This window comes from Tachysurus vachellii, chromosome 4 (genome assembly GCF_030014155.1).
Source record: "Tachysurus vachellii isolate PV-2020 chromosome 4, HZAU_Pvac_v1, whole genome shotgun sequence".
NCBI lineage: Eukaryota > Metazoa > Chordata > Actinopteri > Siluriformes > Bagridae > Tachysurus > Tachysurus vachellii.
Window position 1 is genome coordinate 30,293,140 of NC_083463.1, and position 24,869 is coordinate 30,318,008.

At 40.8% G+C, this 24,869-nt stretch overlaps 2 protein-coding genes across 7 annotated transcripts in view; one reads left to right on the plus strand and one right to left on the minus strand.

Moving 5' to 3' along the window:
* Positions 1-9,845, plus strand: part of kalrnb (kalirin RhoGEF kinase b) — a 73,543-nt gene extending 63,698 nt beyond the window's left edge. For 4 of the 5 annotated variants that reach the window (XM_060868815.1, XM_060868818.1, XM_060868819.1 and 1 more), the window contains 14 exons: positions 1-175; positions 577-690; positions 1,250-1,347; positions 1,739-1,805; positions 1,913-2,016; positions 2,525-2,594; positions 4,284-4,370; positions 4,458-4,550; positions 4,652-4,702; positions 5,400-5,477; positions 6,277-6,462; positions 6,710-6,881; positions 7,219-7,388; positions 8,444-9,845. The exon at positions 1-175 is cut by the window's left edge and continues 103 nt beyond it. In XM_060868815.1, coding sequence (XP_060724798.1) covers positions 1-175; positions 577-690; positions 1,250-1,347; positions 1,739-1,805; positions 1,913-2,016; positions 2,525-2,594; positions 4,284-4,370; positions 4,458-4,550; positions 4,652-4,702; positions 5,400-5,477; positions 6,277-6,462; positions 6,710-6,881; positions 7,219-7,388; positions 8,444-8,662 — 1,684 coding nt within the window. In that variant the 3' untranslated portion in view covers positions 8,663-9,845. Of the gene's footprint in view, positions 176-576; positions 691-1,249; positions 1,348-1,738; positions 1,806-1,912; positions 2,017-2,524; positions 2,595-4,283; positions 4,371-4,457; positions 4,551-4,651; positions 4,703-5,336; positions 5,478-6,276; positions 6,463-6,709; positions 6,882-7,218; positions 7,389-8,443 lie in introns of those variants that run through there. The other variant, XM_060868817.1, reaches the window with a different exon arrangement.
* A 396-nt stretch (positions 9,846-10,241) lies between these two features.
* Positions 10,242-23,990, minus strand: LOC132844928 (sterol 26-hydroxylase, mitochondrial). 2 transcript variants are annotated; one of them, XM_060868833.1, is made up of 10 exons: positions 23,631-23,990; positions 17,557-17,747; positions 17,221-17,420; positions 16,677-16,874; positions 16,398-16,561; positions 13,982-14,148; positions 11,671-11,752; positions 11,376-11,582; positions 11,149-11,288; positions 10,242-10,911 (listed from the first exon to the last, which is right to left on the minus strand). In XM_060868833.1, exons 1-9 carry the CDS (start codon positions 23,856-23,858, stop codon positions 11,172-11,174), a joined length of 1,554 nt encoding a protein of 517 aa, XP_060724816.1. In that variant the 5' UTR covers positions 23,859-23,990; the 3' UTR covers positions 10,242-10,911; positions 11,149-11,171. The 2 variants fall into 2 exon arrangements, with proteins under 2 accessions (XP_060724816.1, XP_060724815.1); XM_060868832.1 differs by having other exon boundaries at positions 10,242-11,288.
* Positions 23,991-24,869: the final 879 nt, after the last annotated feature.

Genomic DNA, 24,869 nt, shown 5'->3' on the forward strand with positions numbered 1-24,869 from the left:
GCGCACAGGAACGACTGGGAACACGCTAAAAAAGTGGCTCACTAGCCCCGTGCGACGCCTCAGTCACGGCAAGGGAGACAACGCCAACGCCAAGAAACCCAACAACAAACAGCGCAAACGAGACGGGCGTAAGAGCGTGGACTTGGGAGCTCAGCAGGAGGACAGCGCTGAGGAGGTGGGTGGAGTCAGGAGAAGCCGTGGGAGGGGTTTCGGTCAAGGTTAGGGGTGTAGGAGTGTGAAAAAACATGGTATGCATGGTATGATCAGCAGTGATACGAAGGCATTGATAATAATTGTGACTATGAGCAAGATAAAAAGCACATGTTGCTCTTTAATAAGTAAATGATTGTGGTAGAAGAGGACTAAAACACTTCAGGATGAAGAATTAAAACGGAAAAGAATCACCTTTCGGGTGTAACAGTAAAGGCGTCTTTGTCACGTCACCTTAATATGGATTATTTAGACATTAATAAAAATGTTAATTATTAATATTAATCTTGAGCGTTTACAAATAAAACATGCTTTAGGGCTCAACTGAAGGATCTGGTTTTATTTATTTATTTATTTTTTTTACAGAGAGGTAGACGAGGAACAAACAGTGGAGGAGAGGACGAAGCAGAAGACGAGCCACACACACCGCTGCCTCCCCCAATGGAGATCATTAAAGATCCCTCAGCTCAGGAGGAGAAGGTTTTCAAGCTCCTTCAATCAACCTGCATTGTTCACACATTATTTATTCCTGAGTCATGTTTTATTTATGTACATATTTAATCGGTTAATTACTTTCTCATCTGGTTATTTACTCATTACAGTTAAGTGCAAACATTTGCCAAAAAAAAAAAAAAAAAAAAAAAAAAAAGCTAATTGTTCCAGTGTTCTATTGTTTGTCATCAGATGAGATAAAAAATATTCTGAAAAAAAGAGTTTAAAACATCAGGCAAAGTCAAGAGACGGTAGACACCGGAGATGTCCAGAGACATTTTACTGAAGATACAAAGCTCAGAGGATTGAAAAGAAAGAATAGTTATGCTTTTTATTAAACCAGTTGTGTTACTTGAAGGAAATGAATGAAGGAAAGCAACGCACTAAACGCCTTGGCATAAAAAATCCTTTCGTTTTCATTTGTTTTTATTAGAAGGACGCACAAATTGTGCACTCAGCTGTAGGTACTGACAGCTATTATTAATGTCACCCTTCACTTCTCCTGTTACTTTAAAAAACAGGAAATTAAAATAATTCTGTTTGTCAGAGTCCAGAACCTGGATCATTTACTCCGTTGGCAGCGTCTGATCAAACACCTCGAGACCCAGAGACAGAGAAGAAGAACAAAGCCTTGAGAGGACGCATGTAAGAGTGCAATCAGTGTTTGTGTGTGTGTGTGTGTGTGTGTGTGTGTGTGTGTGTGTGTGTGTGTGTGATGTGAGTGTGTGTGTGTGTGTGTCCAAATGTCCCCACAAGGATAGAAATGTCTGACAGGTTGAAACTTTGCCTGTCCCCATATAAAAAAGCTGATTGTTCACAAAAAATTATTAATTCTTTAATTAATTATTTCAGTTTTTTCCTTTTGTTACTGAGGTTTAAGTTTAGGTTAAATGTAGGCATAAAAGCATTAATTAGCTGCATTAATATATTAATTGTGTCAATAGAAGGATAGTAATACGTGTGTGTGTACGTGTGTGTGTGTGTTTGTGTGTGTGTGTGTAGTAAACATAACACTATAAAGAATTTCTCTCAACAGGTTTGTTGTGAATGAAATGGTGCAGACGGAGAAGGACTATGTGAAGGACCTGGGTATAGTAGTGGAGGTGAGTGGGGAAACACTGAAACTGGTCAGAGATGGTTAGAGCAGCTGTTATTAACTAAAACGAATCCCACACATGAAAAACACACACTTTCTCTTTCGTATTTAAAGGGTTTTATGAAAAGGGTTGCAGAAAAAGGAGTTCCCGAGGACATGGCGGGGAAAGATAAGATCGTTTTCGGAAACATCCATCAAATCTTCGACTGGCACAAAGAGTGGGTCGTGTTTTACCTCATACTTCTTCTACACAAAGCGTGGTGAATGATTTAAACGGATTAAAGTCCGCTGAAGTAAACGTGAATTTTACCAGATCACAGCAGGTTAACTTGTGACAGCTTGCTAGTAGCTTCAGCTAGTTTTTATCTACGCTCAAAACCATTGTCATGCTAGTTATTTTCATGCTAGTTGAGTCTTTTTCATGCTTAATATAATAGATATTTATTCACACTGCTAGCAATTAGCATTTGTTTGCTATGAGTTATTAGCATTCTGGTTGTTGCGTAGCCTTAGCTAAGATTTTCCCAAATACTGAAAGAACTCATTTATCATGGAGAGCTCAATTCTCTGTGCGTTTTGAGGCGTCCGTTTTCGTTTTTAAGGATTTTTCTCCTTGAACGTTCACCTTCAAATCGTACCGGAGTATTTATTAACAGGAGTAAAGATTCTCAGGGAGTTTTCCTCAGCAGTTTTCACATGTTGCTTTTTTTTTTGGGTCATTTAAAGGTTTTTTCTGGGAGAACTGGAAAAATGCCTGCAAGATCATGACAAACTGGCTGAGCTTTTCATCAAACATGTGAGTACAGAGTTGAAAAGTGAAGCTAAATAAAGCTTTTAAAATAAAGCTCGGTAAATTCATTGAGTGCTAGATAACGGAAACGAGAGTGTCGTATCTCAGCTCCAGAGGGTGATAGGGCAAAAATAAGTGCACTCCTGTTGTTAGTCTTGATCACCTCAACACACAGCATGAATTTGGTGAAAATCCCCCAACATAAATTTTTGTCCCTCTTTTACTCAGTAAGTTAGAGCAGGGCTGCCAACTTTTGAGTTCAGCTTAGCGTGAGATTTGGAAAATACAAACACAAAATCCTTGCATTAGCAGAAGTGTATTAAGTATATATTGATTGTCAAAGTATTTGGTATCTGTATTTCTGTATTTCACAAACACTTTACAGAAATAGAAATAGTGTCTTTTCCTGCTGCATCTCAGGGTCACAGGACTTCTTGGACTTCTTGAAGCTGCCCACATTAATACAAGCGTTCTTTTCTTGCCTGTCCCTGACACTTTAGATAACATCCTATAACAGAAAATTCAAATTTATCCATACTGACACCACCACCAGTCAAATATCTGGACATGATTGATGAGTTGTGATTGATATAAATAAAATCATTTTAATATGGGATAGGGGGGCACGGTGGCTTAGTGGTTAGCACGTTCGCCTCACACGTCCAGGGTTGGGGTTCGATTCCCGCCTTCGCCTGGTGGGTGTGGAGTTTGCATGTTCTCCCCGTGCCTCGGGGGTTTCCTCCGGGTACTCCGGTTTCCTCCCCCGGTCCAAAGACATGCATGGTAGGTTGATTGGCATCTCTGGAAAATTGTCCGTAGTGTGTGAGTGCGTGAGTGAATGAGAGTGTGTGTGTGTGTGCCCTGCGATGGGTTGGCACTCCGTCCAGGGTGTATCCTGCCTTGATGCCCGATGACGCCTGAGATAGGCACAGGCTCCCCGTGACCCGAGGTAGTTCAGATAAGCGGTAGAAAATGAATGAATGAATGAATAATATGGGATATCGTTGACTTGACATTCTGTTCTTAGAAAACAATAATTAACATTAACTACTAGGCATGTCCAGATATTTGTCATCTGGAAATGATTTTGTACTGTTTTTTATGATAAAGTTATGTAAAATAACTGCTCAGTGCTGCAAAACAAACAACTCTGCTAATGCTAACGTAATTCTATATAAACTATATAACAGCATAGGCCTATTAGTTACTAGCCTAAACTGGACACGGAGCGTGTGCGTTGCTTTGTGAGATCATGCGGCGCGATTTTTTTTCCTCGCTGCTGCACGAGTCTGCGTGAGAATATGGGGTGTGGCGTGAGAATATGGGGGTGTGGCGTGAGAATATGGGGGTGTGGCGTGAGAATATGGGGGTGTGGCGTGAGAATATGGGGGTGTGGCGTGAGAATATGGGGGTGTGGCGTGAGAATATGGGGGTGTGGCGTGAGAATATGGGGGTGTGGCGTGAGAATATGGGGGTGTGGCGTGAGAATATGGGGGTGTGGCGTGAGAGCGTGAGAATTCGGTCAATTGCGTGAGTCTCACGCTGAATGCGTGAGAGTTGGCAGCCCTGAGTTAATGTGTTTTATTCCCTGGGGTGAAAAATTAAGTGATGAAATTTAAAATTATGAGGAGAAAAAAAATGAAGCGAGGAAGAGAACATTAAAGAGATTATCATGTATGTACTTTCTAATTACAGGAGAGGCGACTGCACATGTATGTGATTTACTGTCAGAACAAACCGCGCTCCGAGTTCATCGTGGCCGAATATGACACTTTCTTTGAGGTAGGAAATGTTAAAAAAAAAAAAAAACAACAATGGTTCATGATTCCTACATGATTTTATTTCACAAGTCTTCATGCACTCAAACAGGAAGTCCAGCAGGAGATCAACACCAGGATGTCCATCAGCGATTACCTGATCAAACCCATACAACGTATCACCAAATATCAGCTGCTGCTCAAGGTCTGGTACAGTAACAGGAAGAAATGCTGTAGCTTATTGTTCGGTTTTTAGAGATGTGTGAAAATGTTTTTTTGTTTTTGTTTTTGTTTTTTTTTGTCCAGGACTTTTTGAAATACAGCTCGAAAGCAGGCTTGGACTGTGAGGAAATAGAGGTAAGACATTTAAACAAAGCTTTTTTTTTGCGTATGTGCATGATTTACTCAAATTGTTCTAAAAGCATGTGTAAGGCATCAGGCAGAACTTTTCTACTGCTAAAAAGACTTCAGGAAAAAGGAAGGCAGGGATTTGTCGTGATCCTTAAACTCTCCAGACCTGGTTTTAGAATAAAGCAGAAATTTTCATTGGTTAAAGAAATAATACTTCAATACAAATCCAACATCACGGAACGTCCATTTGTTGACACGTACGTTATAGCAGCTATAAACAGTCATTCCTTCACTAGCATCATTTTAAAATGAATTAAATTAATGAATCTATCGTGAAAATGTTCCTGCATCAGAAAAACATTAAAAAAGTGAGGACACTGGAGATTCTTTCTTTCTTTGTCTCCTCATTCCAAAACTCCACATTGACAATTACATGTTTATTACTCTGCTCGTGTGGAGATATAATATACTACAGATCCTCCACATACAGTACACTGTTATGGGAAATATTTTGTGACCAGTCAGAATTGAGAATGAATCAACGCTGTGGTATTAAAGAGAGAGAATGATAGTTATCATTCATTGATAATGAATTAACATCTAAATATCTAAATATTCTTTTTTTTTTTTTTCCTTTAAGCTAAGGGTGTGAATACTTTTCCCTGCACTGTAAAGCCTTGACCGAGATTTCTCCTGCTTACAGAAAGCAGTTGACTTGATGTTCCTGGTCCCCAAACGCTGCAATGATATGATGAACTTGGGAAGGTTACAGGGCTATGAGGTAAGGGTTAAACAGTAACCATTCGATTTTACTTCAACACACACACACGCACACACACACACACACACACAAAACGGTTGATGACACATCATTTAAGGTGCCCCTATTTTGGTGCTTTTATAAAAAGTAAAGAAAGTCATTCTTGTGCGTTGCTAAAGGGCGTTTTCACACTTGGCCCAAACACACGGGTTCCACACCCTGGATCGATTCTTGGATCCCTTGGAGAAGGGGTTTCACAGGAATTTCCTCAGAACTGTGAATCAGATAAACAGTTATGCATCTTGTAGACCTTCTTCTGGACATTTGATGCCCACTTCTGTGATTTATACTTCATCAAAAATGACTGACGTTAGTTAACCCAGTAATGTAGAGTATATTTGGAAACCTAATGCCATTTGAACATTACTACAGATTAAAGAAGACAAACAAATAAACGTCGGCGAAGAGTGTAAGCTCATGTGGAGACGAAAGAAATAATAAACAAGCAAAGACAAAAGCGAACAAGTGCTGGTGAGGAGCTCACCTGGTGTGTGGATACCATCAGGGTTTATGAAATCAAAGCAAACCAGAGACCACCATTTCCAGATGGAGCAGGGATCGCTTTTCTCCACCACACCCAGATTTAAAAGAAACAGCTTTCACACTCGTTTGAGTGTACCGAATGTACCAAAGTGTGAAAACGCCCTAACGCTGTTCTAAGCGAAGTTCCAGTTAATCTAAGAGATGTTTATCTGCCATACAGATGGTTTCTATCTGATCTACGTTTGCTATGCTAACTCTGCTAATATTGCACGTTTAGGGAAAACTGACAGCTCAAGGGAAGCTGCTGCAGCAGGACACGTTCTTCGTGACGGAGCAAGACTCGGGAGTTCTCTCTCGCAGTAAAGAGCGGCGAGTCTTCCTCTTCGAGCAGATCGTCATCTTTAGCGAGCTTCTACGCAAAGGATCCTCGACGCCTGGATACCAGTTTAAGAAGAGCATCAAGGTACATAATGGAGGGTCTGAGAGAGTCTGTTGCTATAGAAACCATGAATGATTAGAACAAGTGCATTTAGGTAAGCATGTGATTTCGATTACAGCCAACAATCAGAACTGCTGTTAAACTTCATCAGCTTATTACTGAATCAGCACCTTCTGAGATCATCACAATCAGAATCGAGAATTCATCATTATAGTGTACATTTGCCCATGCAAATTAATTACCCTGACAGATCGTGTTCATATTTGTTAAGGTGAGCTTCCTGAGCATGGAACAGCATGTGGAGAGCGACCCGTGTAAGTTCGTGCTTGCGTGCCGCGGCTCGTCCGAGAGGCTGACCCTACAGGCTGCTAATATAGACATTAAGCAGGAGTGGGTGCGAAGCATACGGGAACTTCTGGACATGCAGACCAACTTCCTAACAGGTAGGAGACAGGAGGTTTAAAATCGTGTTTGGAAAAATCCCTGGCATGCTTAAGAGATCATATAAAGATCTCATATCTTTATATAAATATCTGTTATAGGAATAATATTATGTAGCATGGGTGTAATGGATTTGGATACGTTCTTTATTCAGGCTTATGTGGTACATCAGGTCCAGAAATAAGCTTCAGCTTCATTCAGAAGACAGACTGGTGGGTCAGATAGAGGGGACAGAAATGCATGTCCATGTATTCGCTGTAATTACAACACTCTAAAAATGACAAACAGCCCACATTATTTCGTTTCACACTGATTGATGTTGGTCTTGTTTGTTCGCAGCACTCCAGAACCCACAAGAGTACCAGAAGAAGGAATCTGGATCTTCTCACTCTCTGAGCCGCCAGGCATCCGGCAGCAGTCGCTCCTCATCCTCGCATCCATCCACTCCACTCAAACCCAATTCCTCCAACAGCAGCCCTGCCCACAAGCCGAGCAAGCAGGAGGAGGAGGTCAGTGAATGCAGTGAAGTCATGAATCATGAATCACAAATCATGAATCATAATTCAAGAATCACTATTCATGAATCACAAATGATGAAACAAAGATCATGTTGTGTCTGGACAAAACATTCATGACGAACGTATTGTCTAGACAAAACACCGGTTCAGTAGTGAGCGTGAGTGCGGAGCCTCAAGTGTTTGCACAATTCGCAGCTACACCATCTTTCAGGAGAGGAGTGGACAAGGTTATTCTTAGCCGAACGTCTGGCCTAGTTTACCTTCTGTTCTCTCGTCTCTTTTCAGTCTGAAGTCTCCCTCTCTCCATATCTTTCTTTCTCTCTTTCCCGCTCCTCATAATGCGTCTTGGCCTTGGCGAATCCTGCTTTCTAGGGCTGCAATAAATCAGCCTGTCACATTTTATTTTTAAAACGTCTCACCGCTCGGCCCAGTCGGGTCTTCTGGAAACGAGACATGGGTCAAGGTCCTGATTAGTCACGAGTGGACTATATAGCCAATACATTTTAAAATACATATCAAAAATTACTAATAAAATATGGAATAATAATAATAATAATAATAATAATAATAATAATAATAATAACCAGTATGATATGCAACTAAACTAAAATAAATGTAAGTATGCCACAATAAAAAATCCAATGTGTGTGTAAAAATATCAATGATGAAAATAAAGAAAATTGCAATTAATATGAACGAAAATAAAAAACTAGTACATAAAAAAGGGAAAACGCAGCTTTTGTAAATTTATTCCAAATGAAATATACTTTTTTTGTACATTTTATTTCATACATACATACATACATACATACATACATACATACATACATACATACATACATACATACTAGTACAGTACACTGTGAAGTAATAAAAAAAAATAAAACAGATGTAACAGACACAAAAGAATAAATTATGGTTAATAATAATAATAGTAATAAAATGACTAAAAAGTAAGGTAAATATTTAAAGTTGGATTAAATGCTGAAGTAAACAAGTTGTGTTCGTGTGTGTGTGTGTGTGTGTGTGTGTGTGTTGACGTCCAGGACTTGGATGAGGCGGAGTGTAACGGCTTGTCGTCGGTGACGGTGACGCAGGACTACAACGCGGTGAAGGAGGACGAGATCTGCGTGGTGGTGGGTGAGAGGGTGCAAATCCTGGCCACCAATCAGCAGAACATGTGTCTGGTGTATCGACCTGCCAACAGCCAATCGCCTGCAGCCGAGGGCTGGGTGCCGGGACAAGTGCTGTCCTCCATCCGGTAAAGCCACGCCCCCTTCCCTGCTCCAAACTCTGGAATAAACAAACCTCACCACTCACCACCCGGCCAGCAATCAGCCTTCAGTTTGACAACAGTGGACCCTACGTCAGGGCAGGACAGCGACGAGGACTTAGCAGGCACAGTCCCACCTGCCCTACCTGTCCTACCAGTCCCACCTGTCCTACCTGTCCAACATCTCTCTTCAGTACTGCTATCTTAGCTAACATGCTAAGTTAGACTCGGATGCATAACCACCACTGTTAATACGAGTCAAAACAGACAAAAAGGAGAATTAATAAATTATATTAATAATAATAATATTAATTATATGAATAAAAAGATTGTCTTGTATAGAGAGAAAGTTGAAGTGAAATTGTTAGTGCATTAAGTGTGGATGTTTCTGAATGTTAGTGTTCGACGTTCTCTGTTGCTCTGGAATGTACTGTTCTCTTCAAACAGATCTCTCTCTCTCTCTCTCTCTCTCTCTCTCTCTCTCTCTCACTCTCTCTCTCTTTTACTGTCTATGCCAAGTCATTTGCACACTGTGTATTATTTTGTGTTTTTTTTGTTGTTTTTTTTTACTTTTTTTTTTCTTAACAGAAAGTCTTCTCATTATTATTTGCAGTTCATTTCCAAGGTGGAAAGAAAAAAAAAAAAAAAGAAGAAAAACCGTCTGCACTTTTGCCCCCATCCAAGTTATCGCAAAGACGCCAAGTTTTGTGCAATACCACAATAGTCACGATGCTCATCACTGTACCTTTAATGTAACTAAGAATTTTAAATGTATTATTCTGTATCATTTGAAAGTTGTACATAATATTTTTGCCATGATAGAAAACAAAACCAGAGGAGACAAAAAAAAAAAAACACAACAAAAAAAAAATACTTAGCTGCTTAGCTTAAAGGATCAGATAAACGACGGTAGTCTGCGTGCCGCCTCGGTCTGACGCTTATTTTTTACATTCAACATTCTTCAGATTTAGAATCATCCAGTTCATAGCAGGCCAAAAAAAAATGTTTACTAAAATTCAAGTTTCATTAACGTCAGTGTTGTTGATGGAAAGATCTTTATAACTGTCAGTTTCTGCTCTAGCAGTTTTGAGTGGCCTCATGATGCAGCTTCTTCCTGCAGAACTTTATGTGTACATAAAAATAAAATAAAAAAAAGTAAAAAAAAAAAAAAAAAATGAAGAATAAATCTAGCAGGTATTTCACTTATTAATCTCTGGAATGTGGTTCATAATAAAGCTGGCAATTTTTCATCTTGGACATTTTGGGTTGGTTCTTTTTTCTAAGCAGCGGCAGTGACATGGATGGAGATCGATGGCGATCCGGTGGATTCGGGCTACAGAACATTGCTCGCTTACAAAAATCCGCGTAATCTGTTAACACGACTGGATTCCGTTGGTTAGTGGAAAGAAAGGTGGGATTAAAAAAAATTAAGTCAGCGCTTCATCATTTCATTTTTAACTAGTGCCACTGTATTAACGCAGCTGGAGAATCTGCAGCGATAAAACATCTGTAAAACTGGAGCGGAGTCGCTGTGTACGCAGCAGTAGTCAGAATCAGTCGAAATCACACCGTCCATGTATTTTTGTTTTATTGATATTGCATTTTTTTTATATTGCATACAAGTTATTGCACTTTATAACTGGATACAGTTTATCTGCAGTGTAATACATGATTATTGTCCCATAACAAACGAATCTGGAAGTGTTTTCCTCCTCTTACATACATCACAGCAACCGATCCTACTGTAAAATGTATTCTTTACATTATTCCACTTATACGAACGTCAGCTCACGTTTGCTCACGTACGATTTGCTCATGCCTTACTTTATGTTCTCCCTTGAAGAAGAAGAAAAAAAAAAACAGTTCATCACATTATACAGAGTATCTAGAAGACAATTGTCCAACATTTAGGGAAGGAGTCTCCGGTGTCAGTGCTGTTCTATAAATGTTAAGGACATTTCTCATTAAAGAAACCTTCAACCTATAAACAATTAGAATTTTCTGGAGGTTTTTGTAGTTAATAAAATGTTCACTATTAGTATTAAACGTGGCATCTGCCGTACACGTTGTTACTATAGAAACAATCCAATATCACAAAAGGCGTTTATGTCTCAGGGTTAAAGTCCATAAAGTGTGACCTTTAAATAAAAGTCTGTACTTTATAAGATGAAGATAAGGATAAAGGTGATGAGTAGTGGGCTTTATGCAATAGCAAAGGCACTGGGGTTTTTTCTATAAGTGCTGCAAGCAAGAAAAGGTGCAAAAATTTAAAAATAAAAAAATCATCTCTGAGAGAATTAATATCCAATGTGGCCATAAAATCCTATAAGAATTCAAAATCACGTAAAAGAAGCTTTTCACTTGAAATATTTCGTATTATACTACTCCATTTTTGCAGAGATTTTTTTATTTACTTATTTTTTATTATTAATTTACGTATTTATTTATTTTTTTACACTTAATCCTTGTAAGACTTACAGCTCAAAGAAGCAACGCCGCCTTCAGGTCCGGGGGAAAAAGCGCAGGTTAATAGGTTTGGCAGGAATGAGGAGAGTCCGGGTTTTGGGGTGGATGGCAGGGGATCCATCAACGGGATGCACCTCATAGTGCTGCAACAGCTGAGACGGCAAGAGATAGGGTTAAAGGGATCTATAAAGATAATACAGTATATGCCCAGACTTTACCCAGAGACTTATATAACTCACTCGAGACAGAGCAAAGTACATCTCCAGCTCTGCCACGCGTCTCCCCACACAAGCCCGGACCCCGACTCCAAACGGGATGGAGCTGTAGGGGTGGTGTTGGGAACGTAACCGTGTTCCCCTCATCCAGCGCTCCGGAATGAAAGCTCCGGCTTCAGGAAACTCATTCTCGTCGTGACTTGCGGCATAGTGACACAGATGGAACTGTGTCTGGAATAAAAAAGAACAGTATTGGGACATGTAAGAGGCCCATTAAAAGAACATAAGTGGCTTATGTGGAGTTCGTATATGACTGTACCTGTTTTGGGAACCAGAAACCGCCTACAGCGACCTCATTTTCCACAGTGAGGCGTCCGTTACCGGACACGACAGGATACAATCTTCACAGACAGACATAAAGCAGTTAAACAATAGTTAGGCAAAAAAAAAAAGAGAAACTCTTAACTTATGAGCCAAGACAAATAATCAAAAAAAACCCTGGAAATTTCATCACTACTATTAAGAATTTAGAAGCAAAAACATATTGGAACAGACTGTTAAACTGACTGACTCAAAGGAAACTCACTACAGGAATCAATTCCCTTGAGTCTGGTCATTTAGAGCTGCCTCTGTGGCAAGAGTCAGAATTCCTGTTGCTGCAGTGATTCGTTTGAGACTCGGAAGAATGGGTTGTAATTGATGAGTTGAGCCAACCGATCTAACTCACTGAAAAGAGACAGAACTCCCTTCACTACATTCGGCCACTTGGACTCTAAATGAGTCGGCTTTCTAAGACGAGTAGTGTCAAATGATCTGATTCAGGGAAAACACTCTGAGCTGTTTAGTAATCAAATCTTCTTGTTGATTGTATTGAAATGATCTGAATCCCGGGTTAACAGATCCACAAATTACGAAGCTTTAGCTTGGGATTTTTATTTACTCTGTACCCAAAAAGTAGTGGTGGCTGAAGTGGTTAAGGTTCTTAGTTGTTGATTGGACGATTGGGGTTCAAGCCCCAGCACTTACAAGCTGGCACAATTGGTTATCACAGCTGCCCCTGTACACCAACCCCAAACTCCTCAGTTGGGATTTGCAAAGAAATGAATTCCACTGTAATGTATACTGTATGTGGTGATAATAAATGCTTCTATGGCCCAATTTCATTTCATTCAAATGTCTCTCTCACACACACACTCGTCAAAATGCTCAATTTATATGATATTTTTTATAGAAACTCAGTATTTCTATAACAGTCACTATTAAATAGCGCCACCAGATGGTGAAAGATTTAATGTCTATCTCTTGCTCTACAATAAACCCATTACTATGCAAAATGCCAAGTGTTGTAATGCCAAGCGTGAGAAATCAAACTGCACAAATCTGAAGAGCCTGAAGAGATGTTGCTTATAGATGCAAAAAGTGCTCCATACTAATGCTCATGACTTTGGAATGGGAAATCCAACAAGCTTCTTTAAAGGTGCCCTTCCACACGTATTTCATTACTTTTGTGGTAATGTCTGAAGTTTACCATGGACTCTGTAAGATTTTGTGGAAATAATGCCTCGGTTACCTTGTTTCAAGCCATTCTAATGTGGTATAGAAAACCTGCAGGAAGACTCAGCTCGATTTGCGCCAGTTCTCATTAATATTCAAATGAGCTATGCTGCTTGGCTCCGATTGGCTAACCGCTAGGATATGAGAGCGTGACTATTCATTCACCCAGCGCAATAAGTAGCCTAGGCTAGAGGAAATTTGTTTACAATCACCTTGAATTGCGGCAGAACGGCTTCTTCACAAGCCCGTTGACGTTCAGCCGTCCTTGCTGTATAGGAAACTCACTGAGCTACACGAATTCTGGGGGCGCGGTCTCAAGTGGGAGAGCTCATGAATAGTAATGAGCTCAGTCACTCTGATGTCAGACTGACCAGCTTTTCCAATTGACCTGATTTCTCACCTTATTTCTTTTCAGTGGCTAGAACTGACCGGGGAGGTAACAGTTCGTTTTCACATTCACGACACAACACAAACACATATGGACCGAACACATATCAAAAAATCCAAGTAAAAATGGTTTTGTGTGGAAGGGCACCTTTAAGAGTGACGGTCTGGTGTCCTCATACCTCTGGACATATTGTGTACACTGCAATTAAGGGAACCGGGAAGATGAATTTCACACTGTTAATGTAATCTAAAAAGGTGTTGAAAAATGAATAAGTGCCAAGTTACACTCCTCCTTTATATCTAGATTCTAAATCTAAATCTAATCTTTATCTAGGTCTTTTTGTACCCTGTACATGGATTTACTTCTGACCTCAGTTCGGACCATGAAACAGGATATGGCTCAATAAATACGCATGGCAGGTATTCACTCAAGGACAGATGCAAAGATAATGAACACGAAAGAAATGGAAGTGGACTTATCAGTGCTGCAGTGTTACGGAGTGTTAGATGAGGAAAGCACCACGTACATGGAATAAGAATGCACAGATAATCCTGTTTAACAATGTCCTTATATTCTTTTCGTTTAATATGTTCTTAAATGAATGAATCTATGGATGAATGAATAAACACTGCACCTTGAACTTTGACTTATTACCCTTCTGCTCTGAATCAGTCGTTTTGTTGTATACCTGAGTGTCTCCTTGATAACAGCTTTAAGGTACGGCATTCTGCTCAGGTCCTCTGTGGTAGGCATCCGTCTGTCCGGACACACAGACGCCACCTCCTGATAGAGACGGTTCTGCACCTCCAGATCACGAGCGAGGTGATACAAAGTCCAGGACATGGTGTTAGATGTCTGAGAGGAGGAAGAAATTCATTTAAGACGCGTAAAGTCGTGTAAAAATGTAAAAACACACTGCGACAATTTGTTGGAGTAAGTAAGTAAGTAAGAAGTAAAACACCTGGAGTTTTCCTGTTATAGGAAAATATTTACATTTACGGCATTTAGCAGACACCCTTATCCAGAGTGACTTACAACTGAGCAACTGAGGGTTAAGGGCCTTGCTCAGGGGCCCAGCAGTGGCAGCTTGGTGGACCTGGGGTTTGAACCCATGACCTTCCGATCAGTAGCCCAACACCTTAACCACTGATCTACCACATCCCTATTTAATGGCATGTCAGAACTTGGACAAAACAAGCAACTTTGCTTACGTTGCATTTTTCCCTCTGTTTTCTTTCCTATCTCCTGAAACCAAAATGCTTCGCAGCAAAACCACAAAATGCTTCGATGTTTATTTTACATTTATGGAAAATCTCCAGTGTATTGATGTAAAATACAACATCAATAATACTATAAATAATCGTTCATACACACGTGGAAAAAATTGTTGGTACCCTTCGGTCAATGAAAGAAAAACTCACAATGGTCACAGAAAAAACTTTAATCTGACAAAAGTAATAATAAATAAAAATTCTATGGATGTTAACCAATCAAAGTCAGACATTGCTTTTCAACCATGCTTCAAGGGAATTATTTAAAAAAATAAACTCATGGAACAGGCCTGGACAAAAATGATGGTACTCCTAGAAAAGACTGAAAATAATGTGACCAAAGGGACATGTTTATTCAAGGTGTGTCCACTAATTAGCCTCATAAGTGTCTATAAGTCAGTGGGCTTATATATAGGGCTCCAGGTAGTCACTGTGTTGTCTGGTGACATGGTGTGTACCACTCTCAACATGGACCAGAGGAAGTGAAGGAAAAAGTTGTCTCAGGAGATTAGAAAGAAAATTATAGACAAGCATGATAAAGGTAAAGGCTATAAGACCATCTCCAAGCAGCTAGATGTTCCTGTGACTACAGATGCACATATTATTCAGAAATTTAAGATCCATGGGACTGTAGCCAACCTCCCTGGACGTGGCCGTAGGAGGAAAATTGATGACAAATCAAAGAGACGGATAATCCGAATGGTAACAAAAGAGCCCAGAAAGACTTCTAAAGAGATCCAGATCGCACCATCCGTCGTTGTTTGAGCCAAAGTGGACTACATGGGAGACGACCAAGGAGGACACAAATCATAAAAAAGCTAGACTGGAATACGCCAAACTACATGTTGACAAGCCACAAAGCTTCTAGGAGAATGTCTTATAGACAGATGAGACAAAAATGGAACTTTTTGCCAAGGCACATCAGCTCTATGTTCACAAACGGAAAAATGAAGCATATCAAGAAAAGAACACTTTGAACACTTTGTCCCTACTGTGAAACATGGAGGAGGCTCTGTTATGTTCTGGGGCTGCTTTGCTGCATCTGGCACAGGGTGTCTTGAGGGTATCTGTGCAGGGTACAATGAAATCTGAAGACTATTAAGGGATTCTAGAGAGAAATGTGCTGGCCAGTGTCAGAAAGCTTGGTCTCAGTCGCAGGTCATGGGTCTTGCAACAGGACAATGACCCAACACACAGCTATAAACACCCAAGAATGGCTAAGAGGAAAAGATTGGACTATTCTAAAGTGGCCTTCTATGAGCCCTGACCTCAATCCTATATCCTATTGAGCATCTTTGGAAGGAGCTGAAAGATGCCGTCTGGAAAAGACACCCTTCAAACCGGAAACAACTGGAGCAGTTTGCTCATGATGAGTGAGCCAAAATACCTGTTGAGAGGTGCAGAAGTCTCACTGACAGTTACAGGAATCGTCTGATTGCAGTGATCGCCTCAAAAGGTTGTGCAACAAAATATTAAGTTAGGAGTATCATCATTTTTGTCCAAGCCTGTTCCATGAGTTTATTTTTTTAAATAATTCCGTTGAAGCATGGTTGAAAAGCAATGTCTGACTTTCATTGGTTAACATTCATAGAATTTTTATTTATTATTACTTTTGTCAGATTAAAGTTTTTTCTGTGACCATTTGACCGAAAGGGTACCAACAATTTTGTCCACGTGTGTATCTGGCTGAATTCCGACCACCCCGTCGTTCATTGTTTTCCTCTAACGCCGTGTCTGTAGGTTTTTTACTATTTGCAGGATGTAACAGAAAATAAAACAGTCTTGTTTTGGCCTTGATCTGAACAAACCTCAAGGACAAGCACACACACTCACCGTATCAACTCCTCCCAGCAGCAGCTCAGTGACAGTGATATAAACCTCTGCCAGGGTGAGTTTGTTGCTTGATAACAGGTAGGTAAGGTACATGCCTTCCAGTTGTTCCCCACGCTGCACCTGTTCCTCCATCTGCTTCACCTTTCTGTCGATCAAATTCCGTGCTGAAAGCCAGCGCATTTAGATGACAAGCTGTTAAAACTTACCACATGTTGCTTTATCGCAGGTTTTAAAGCTTGCATATTTGAAAGTGTCTCTCAGAGACATTGTCCAGCGTACCTACATCGTAGAGATCGTCCCAGGCCTGGATAAACTGCTTCCAGAAAGGGAATATTTTCCGTGTCCAGCGAGGGAAAAACAGCACAGTCTCAGACAGAGTTAGCATGTTATTAGCTGCTGTGATGAAGCGGAGTGTTTCTGTTGGAATTTCTTCCTGAAGGCAGCCCAAGCGTGTTTCAAACAGGATGGAGGAAATGCCTGGAGAGAGAGAGAGAGAGAAAGAGAGAAAACTATTGGCACCCTTTAAGAAAATAAGCAAAGTGAATGCACGAGGTAAAGCGATGCTTTGAGCTTAATTATACAGAAACACTAAATAATATTTGACCATAATATTTTCTGTTACAGTTTTTGCACCCCTAATCATTGATTATTTTCCCATATCGACATGACCTGTCATGTTTAATTCCTGCATTATTATTTTACAAAGTCCGTACTGAGAATACCGAGTTTTGACGAATCTGTATACTGAATTTTAAGATCCAGAGATTCGAACTTGTTTGTCTGAATTGTGATATTAAACCTTGATCCCAGCGCAATCTCTGACCTTCGAAGCCGAATTTGTAGAGCTCGGAGGCGAGGTCGCACACAGTGCTCTTATCCGGGCTGCGTGAGCGCAGTCGCTCAACTCTCTGCAGCAGATCTGACACCACGTCATGAATGACCGGTGCATACGCGAATGCTTCTTGCAACTTCAGCATTTTTGGATTCAGAGCACTACGCATTCGGTACCACTCCGTCCCTTTCCTGCTGGGAACAAAAGGCGAGTACTGACGACAAGACTCAATAAAATATTTGACATGGAAGAAACCAGTCTGACCAGTTAGATTGTGACTACTACTTTGTTCTTAAGTCTACTGGAAGAGTGCTGAAAGAGACTCACTCAACATGGAGCCCGTACGCCTGACCCCTCATATCTAGGTACTCTTTCCAGTGTGGAAGCGCAGTGCGCACTGGGTAGCGTCCTTCCTGACGGAGCACCTGGGAGATGAGCTCTGCCGTCGACACGTTCACAATGTCAAACGGCCCGAACCGTGAGCGCCAGATCGGACCGTACAGGCGCTTGTGCTCCACCTGGAACAAACGTGTTCATCCAAACATTAAACCAGAGCTTTGAGCCGTAACACATTATTTATGTTTTCACTAAAATATCATTTCTCAGTACAATTTTCACCTTTGGTGTGTTCCACTTCATTAACAGCACCGATGCTGATATACAGACTCACTATATACACAGAAAATACAAAACTGATGATCTTTACTGATAATGATACGGTGGCCGGGAAGTGCAAAACACATTAACAAATCCGAAAACAAATGAACAAATCCCAAAATACATTAACAAATCCGAAAACAAATTAACAAATCCAAAAACACATTAACAAGTCAGACAACCCGGAAGAGGTTGGTATAGTTTGTGAATGAAAACTTACCATCATCGGACGAGACATTCATTCACCTTTATATCTTTAATGACAGTCGTCTTGTCCAATGATCGGTAAGTTTCCATTCACAAACTATACCTACCGCTTCCGGGTTGTCTGAATCGGTGCATGAAACACATTAACAAATCAGAAAACACATTAACAAATCAGAAAACAAATTAACAAATCAGAAAACACATTAACAAATCAGAAAACACAACGACATTTCAGACAACCCGGAAGCGGTTGGTATAGTTTGTGATTGGACAAGACACCTGTCACTCAAAGTATACATGAAGTTCAACAGTCTGCCGCAGGGAAAAGTTGGAATGGATGGATGGAATGGATTACTGTGGATTAATTCTGTTATTTTCTTGAACGGAGAACTTTATTTAAACGGAGAACTTTACACATAAGAATTTACAAATAAGATTCCATACCTGTATATCTTGAGTGACAGGTGTCTTGTCCAATGATCGGTAAGTTTCCATTCAAAAACAATACACTACCGTTTCTGGGTTGTCTGACTTGTCGTTGTGTTTTCGGATTTGTTAATGTGTTTTCTGATTGGTTCATTTGTTTTGGGATTTGTTAATGTGTTTTCTGATTTGTTAATGTGTTTTCTGATTTGTTAATTTGTTTTTGGATTTGTTAATGTGTTTTGGGATTTGTTCATTGGTTTTGGGATTTGTTAATGTGTTTTGGGATTTGTTCATTTGTTTTGGGATTTGTTAATGTGTTTTCTGATTTGTTAATGTGTTTTCTGATTTGTTAATGTGTTTTGCACTTCCCGGCCACCGTATAATGATCTCCATGCTGCTATTAAAAAAAAAACATTTCCTTCACTTTTCTGTTTTCTTTATTAAAGGTGGTTCAATAAAACCTTTTTTTTCAGCAACAAATTAAATTTTCATGTGTCCTAGATGTTACAGAGCCAGTACACTACCTTCATTATCCCATAGCAAAAAAAACAAAGTTTACATTTTTCTCTCTTGACTAGCTTGTCTGTGCGTGCCTTTCCCTTTAAAAACCACCTCCTGAATGCAACACCAAATTCCTCAGACACTCATTAACTCTCAAATGTCACTCTGGATTATTCGTGTGACGTCTAAAGAGTTGTTTTGTTGATGCAAAAATCCACATCTCACTTTAGACTTTCTAGGTTTTACTTCTGCAGTCAACACAATCACACAAGGAAGGTCATGTGTTTGAATCCCAGGGCCACAAAGCTCTTGACCCTTGACCCTCAATTGTTCAGCTGTCTAAATTAAATAAACGTAAGTCTCTCTGGATAAGATCATCTGCCAAATGTGTTCTTAATAAGAGAAGCAGTAGTAACAGTATCAGTATTGTGGTAGGAATAAAAGAAGCAGCAATAATAAGTGAGGGCACTGATAGAAGGAGCAGCAGAAGTATTAACAGCAGTAATAAGAGTCTCTGTAGCAGTATCAGTAGTAATAGTTAGAACAGCATTAATAACAGTAACAGTATTAGTAATAACAGTATTAGTAGTAATAGTTAATAACAGTAACAGTAGTAATAGTTAATAACAGTATCAGTAGTAATAGCTAATAACAGTAACAGTGTTAGTAATAACAGCAGTAATAACAGTAACAGTGTTAGGAATAACCGCAGTAATAACCGCAGTAATAACCGCAGTAATCTTCTTCTTCTTTCGGCTTTTACCTTCAGGGGTCGCCACAGCGAATCATCTCTCTCCACCTAACCCTATCTTCTGCATCCTCAACACTTGCACCCACTAGCTTCAAATCCTCATTAATTACATCCATATACCTCCTCTTTGGCCTTCCTCTTTGCCTTCTGCCTGGCAGCTCCATGTCCAATATTCTCCTACCAATATACTCACTCTCCCTCCTCTGAACATGTCCAAACCATCTTAGTCTCGCCTCCCTAACTTTGTCCCCCAAACGTCCAACATGGGCTGTCCCTCTGATGTACTCGTTCCTAATCCTGTCCAATCTTGTCACACCCAAAGAGAACCTCAACATCTTCAGTTCGGCTACCTCAAGCTCTGACTCCTGTCTCTTCTTCAGTGACACTGTCTCTAAACCATACAGCACGGCCGGTCTCACCACTGTCCTGTACACCTTCCCCTTGATTCTTGCTGATATTTTCCTATCACACAGAACTCCTGACACCTCTCTCCACCCACACCAACCTGCCTGCACTCGCTTCTTTACTTCTTTCCCACTCTCTCCATTACTCTGGACTGTTGACCCCAAGTACTTAAACTCCTGTACCTTCTTCACCTCTTCACCCTGTAACCTTACTGTTCCACTTCCCTCCCGTTCATTCACACACATGTACTCAGTCTTACTACGACTGACTTTCATTCCTCTTCTCTCCAGCGCAAACCTCCACCTCTACAGGTTTTCCTCCACCTGCTCCCTGCTCTCACTACAGATCACAATGTCATCTGCAAACATCATTGTCCAAGGAGACTCCTGTCTGACCTCCTCTGACAACTGGTCCATCACTATAGCAAACAGGAAGGGGCTCAGAGCCGATCCCTGATGCAGTCCCACCTCCACTGTAAACTCCTCTGTCTGACCTACAGCACACCTCACCACTGTCCTGCTCCTCTCATACATGTCCTGCACCACTCTGACATACTTCTCTGCTACTCCTGACTTCCTCATACAGTACCACAGCTCTTCTCTTGGCACCCTGTCATACGCTTTCTCTAAGTCTACAAACACACAGTGCAACTCCCTCTGACCATCCCTATACTTCCCCATCAACATTCTCAGAGCAAAAATTGCATCTGTTGTGCTCTTTCTGGGCATGAAGCCATACTGCTGCTCACAAATTTCCACCACCTTCCTTAACCTAGCTTCCACTACTCTTTCCCACAACTTCATTGTATGGCTCATCAACTTTATCCCCCTATAGTTGCTGCAGCTCTGCACGTCACCCTTATTCTTAAAGATCGGCACTAACACACTCCTTCTCCATTCCTCAGGCATCCTCTCACTTTCCAATACCCTGTTGAACAAACTAGTTAAAAATTCCACTGCTGCCTCTCCTAGACACTTCCAGACCTCTACCGGGATGTCGTCAGGACCAACTGCCTTTCCACTTTTCATCCTCTTCAAGGCCTTCCTGACTTCATCCTTTCTAATCTTATCTACTTCCTGTTCCACAGAGTTCACCCCTTCTACTCTTTTTTCCCTCTGATTTTCCTCATTCATCAGCTCCTCAAAGTATTCCTTCCATCTCCTCTGTACACTCTCCTCACTTGTGAGCACCCTTCCATCTCTATCCTTAATAATTCTAACTTGCTGCACATCCTTCCCATCTCGATCCCTCTGTCTAGCTAACCTGTACAAGTCCTTCTCTCCTTCTCTAGTGTCTAACCTAGTGTACAACTCATCATATGCCTTCTGCTTGGCCTTAGACACCTCCCTCTTCACTCTGCGCTGTAACTCCTTGTATTCCTGTCTATTCTCTTCAGTCCTGTCCATATCCCACTTCTTCTTGGCTAATCTCTTCCTATGGATACTATCCTGAACTTCCTCATTCCACCACCAAGTCTCCTTATCTCCTTTCCTCCTTCCAGATGACACACCCAGCACCTTTCTCCCTGTCTCCCTGATCACTTCTGCTGTAGTTTCCCAGTCATCCGGCAGCACTACCTGACCACCCAGAGCCTGTCTCAACTTCTGTCTAAATTCCTCACAACATTCCTCCTTTTTCAGCTTCCACCACTTAGTTTTCTTCCCTATCTTTGACCTCTTCCTCTTACAGACCATCAGAGTCATCCTACACACCACCATCCTATGCTGTCTGGCTACACTCTCTCCCACTACCACTTTACAGTCACTAATCTCTTTCAGATTGCCTCTTCTACAAAGGATGTAGTCTACCTGTGTTCTCCTACCTCCACTCTTGTAAGTCACTCTATGTTCCTCCCTCTTCTGAAAATACGTGGTAACCACAGCCATGTCCATCCTCTTAGCAAAGTCTACTACCATCTGTCCTTCAAGGTTCCTTTCCTTAACTCCAAACTTGCCCATCACCTCCTCATCACCTGTGTTCCCCTCACCAACATGTCCATTAAAATCCGCTCCTATCACCACTCTCTCACCCGTGGGAATACTCTTAATCACCTCATCGAATTCACACCAGAATCTCTCTTTCTCCTCTAACTCACAACCTACCTGCGGGGCATAACCACTAACAACATTCAACATCACCCCTTCAATCTCTAACTTCAGACTCATCACCCTGTCTGACACTCTCTTCACCTCCAGAACATTCCTCACAAACTCCTCCTTCAGGACCACACCTACCCCATTTCTCTTACTATCCACACCATAATAAAACAGCTTGAATCCTGCTCCTATACTACGAGCCTTGCTACCCTTCCACTTGGTCTCCTGTACACACAGTATATCCACCTTCCTTCTCTCCATCATATCAGCCAGCTCTCTACCTTTCCCTGTCATAGTACCAACATTCAGAGTCCCTATTCTCAGTCCTACACTCTTACCTTTCCTCTTCTCTCTCTGTCTGTGCACTCTCCTCCCTCCTCTACTCCTTCGACCAACAGTAGCCCAATTTCCACCGGCGCCCTGTAGGTCAACGGCGCCGATGGCGGTCGTTGTTAACCCGGGCCTCGACCGATCCGGTATGAAATTCTTACTGACAACTCGCATGGTTAGATTTGGCAATGTTTTATGCCGGATGCCCTTCCTGACGCAACCCTCTCTATTTATCCGGGCTTGGGACCGGCACCGAAGTCACTGGACTGTGACCCCCATGGCTATATTTAACCGCAGTAATAACAGCATTAATAACAAACAGCAGTAATAACAGTAACAGTAGTAATAGTTAATTATTTTTAGTAATAACAGCATTAATAACAGTAACAGTGTTAGGAATAACCGCAGTAATAACCGCAGTAATAACAGCATTAATAACAAACAGCAGTAATAACAGTAACAGTAGTAATAGTTAATTATTTTTAGTAATAACAGCATTAATAACAGTAACAGTGTTAGGAATAACCGCAGTAATAACCGCAGTAATAACAGCATTAATAACAAACAGCAGTAATAACAGTAACAGTAGTAATAGTTAATTATTTTTAGTAATAACAGCATTAATAACAGTAACAGTGTTAGGAATAACCGCAGTAATAACCGCAGTAATAACAGCATTAATAACAAACAGCAGTAATAACAGTAACAGTAGTAATAGTTAATTATTTTTAGTAATAACAGCATTAATAACAGTAACAGTGTTAGGAATAACCGCAGTAATAACCGCAGTAATAACCGCAGTAATAACAGCATTAATAACAAACAGCAGTAATAACAGTAACAGTGTTAGGAATAACCGCAGTAATAACAGCATTAATAACAAACAGCAGTAATAACAGTAACAGTGTTAGGAATAACCGCAGTAATAACCGCAGTAATAACCGCAGTAATAACAGCATTAATAACAAACAGCAGTAATAACAGTAACAGTGTTAGTAGTAACAGCAGCAGGAGAAGGAGTTTCTAACCTGTAATGCGTGGCTTTTATCTGCATATCCTTTCACAAACAGCCAGTAAACAGTAGAGGAGAGACTGGGACCAGGTAACTCATCCATGTTCTTCAGGGTCTCCGGTAAAGCTGTTTGGCGATTCAGGTCTCCTGTGTGTATCTTTACATTCCGCACTAAAAGCTCCTGAACTGAGGAGATTTTCTGTCTGTGTCTCACTGCGAGTCTGAAAGAGCTACAGGTTGCCATGATGAACCAAAACTAATCACAAACGTCTCTTTAAAAAAGATTCATACTGCGGACGGATTAAAACATCCACCAGTAAACTAGTCGGAACTGAAGTGTGCGCTCTTCAGGGCTGGATGTGAGCCGTATATAAACACAGTCACGGACAGAGGGGGCGCTGTATGAAAGGCCATCATTGTCAAAACCTTTGGAATGCGAGCGTTGGATTTCTGAGCATGCGCACTTAAGGTAAACAAAGTCGTATAAATAACTAATGCAATTTTTTAAGACCCCAAAATAAACACATGCTAAAATTTGTTCTGACAGTGTGATAAGTTATTGGGATGAGTTTTTTTTTAACTTCAGCAACATGACAAAAATAAAAAGTAATAATAAAAAAAATAGACAAAAAAACAAACTGCGGCTTAAAGACTCATTTTTGGCTTGATAATAAACGTTTGGGGCAATAAGTTGTACAGGCAATAACGTCCAGAGCCAACACTCATCCATGTCTTTAGCTTTGTTTTGATCTCTATACATGTGCATTTGTTTAGAATATTGCTTAAGTGTTCTGATTTCTTTATTTAAGCTTGTCTCCTCTTAGTCTAAGTATTTTATTGTGTGTTTGTGTGCGTTATTTAACAGCAATATTAGAGATATTGGTTTGGAAACAGCACCAAACAGGACAGTCGATGTCTCCAGAGGGTGGTGTGATCTTCACTGAGCTTCCTGACCTGGAATCTACCTACAGCAAGCGGTGCTGGATCAAGGCCAGGAATATAGTGAAAGACGTCAATCATCCCAAATATGGAATCTTTCACTGTTGAGTTCAGGGAGACTCTTTAGCTCCTTGAAGGCGAACTCGAGGAGGAGCTTCGTCCATTCAGGTCCTCAACCAGAAGAACACTTAGAGCATGGGTCACTAACAGGCGGACCGCGGTCCGGGTCCGGACCCAGAAGCTGTCCAATCCGGACCCGGACCTACAACTAAAACTAAAGGTTATGATTTAAAACTTGACGGGGCGCTTCTATTTC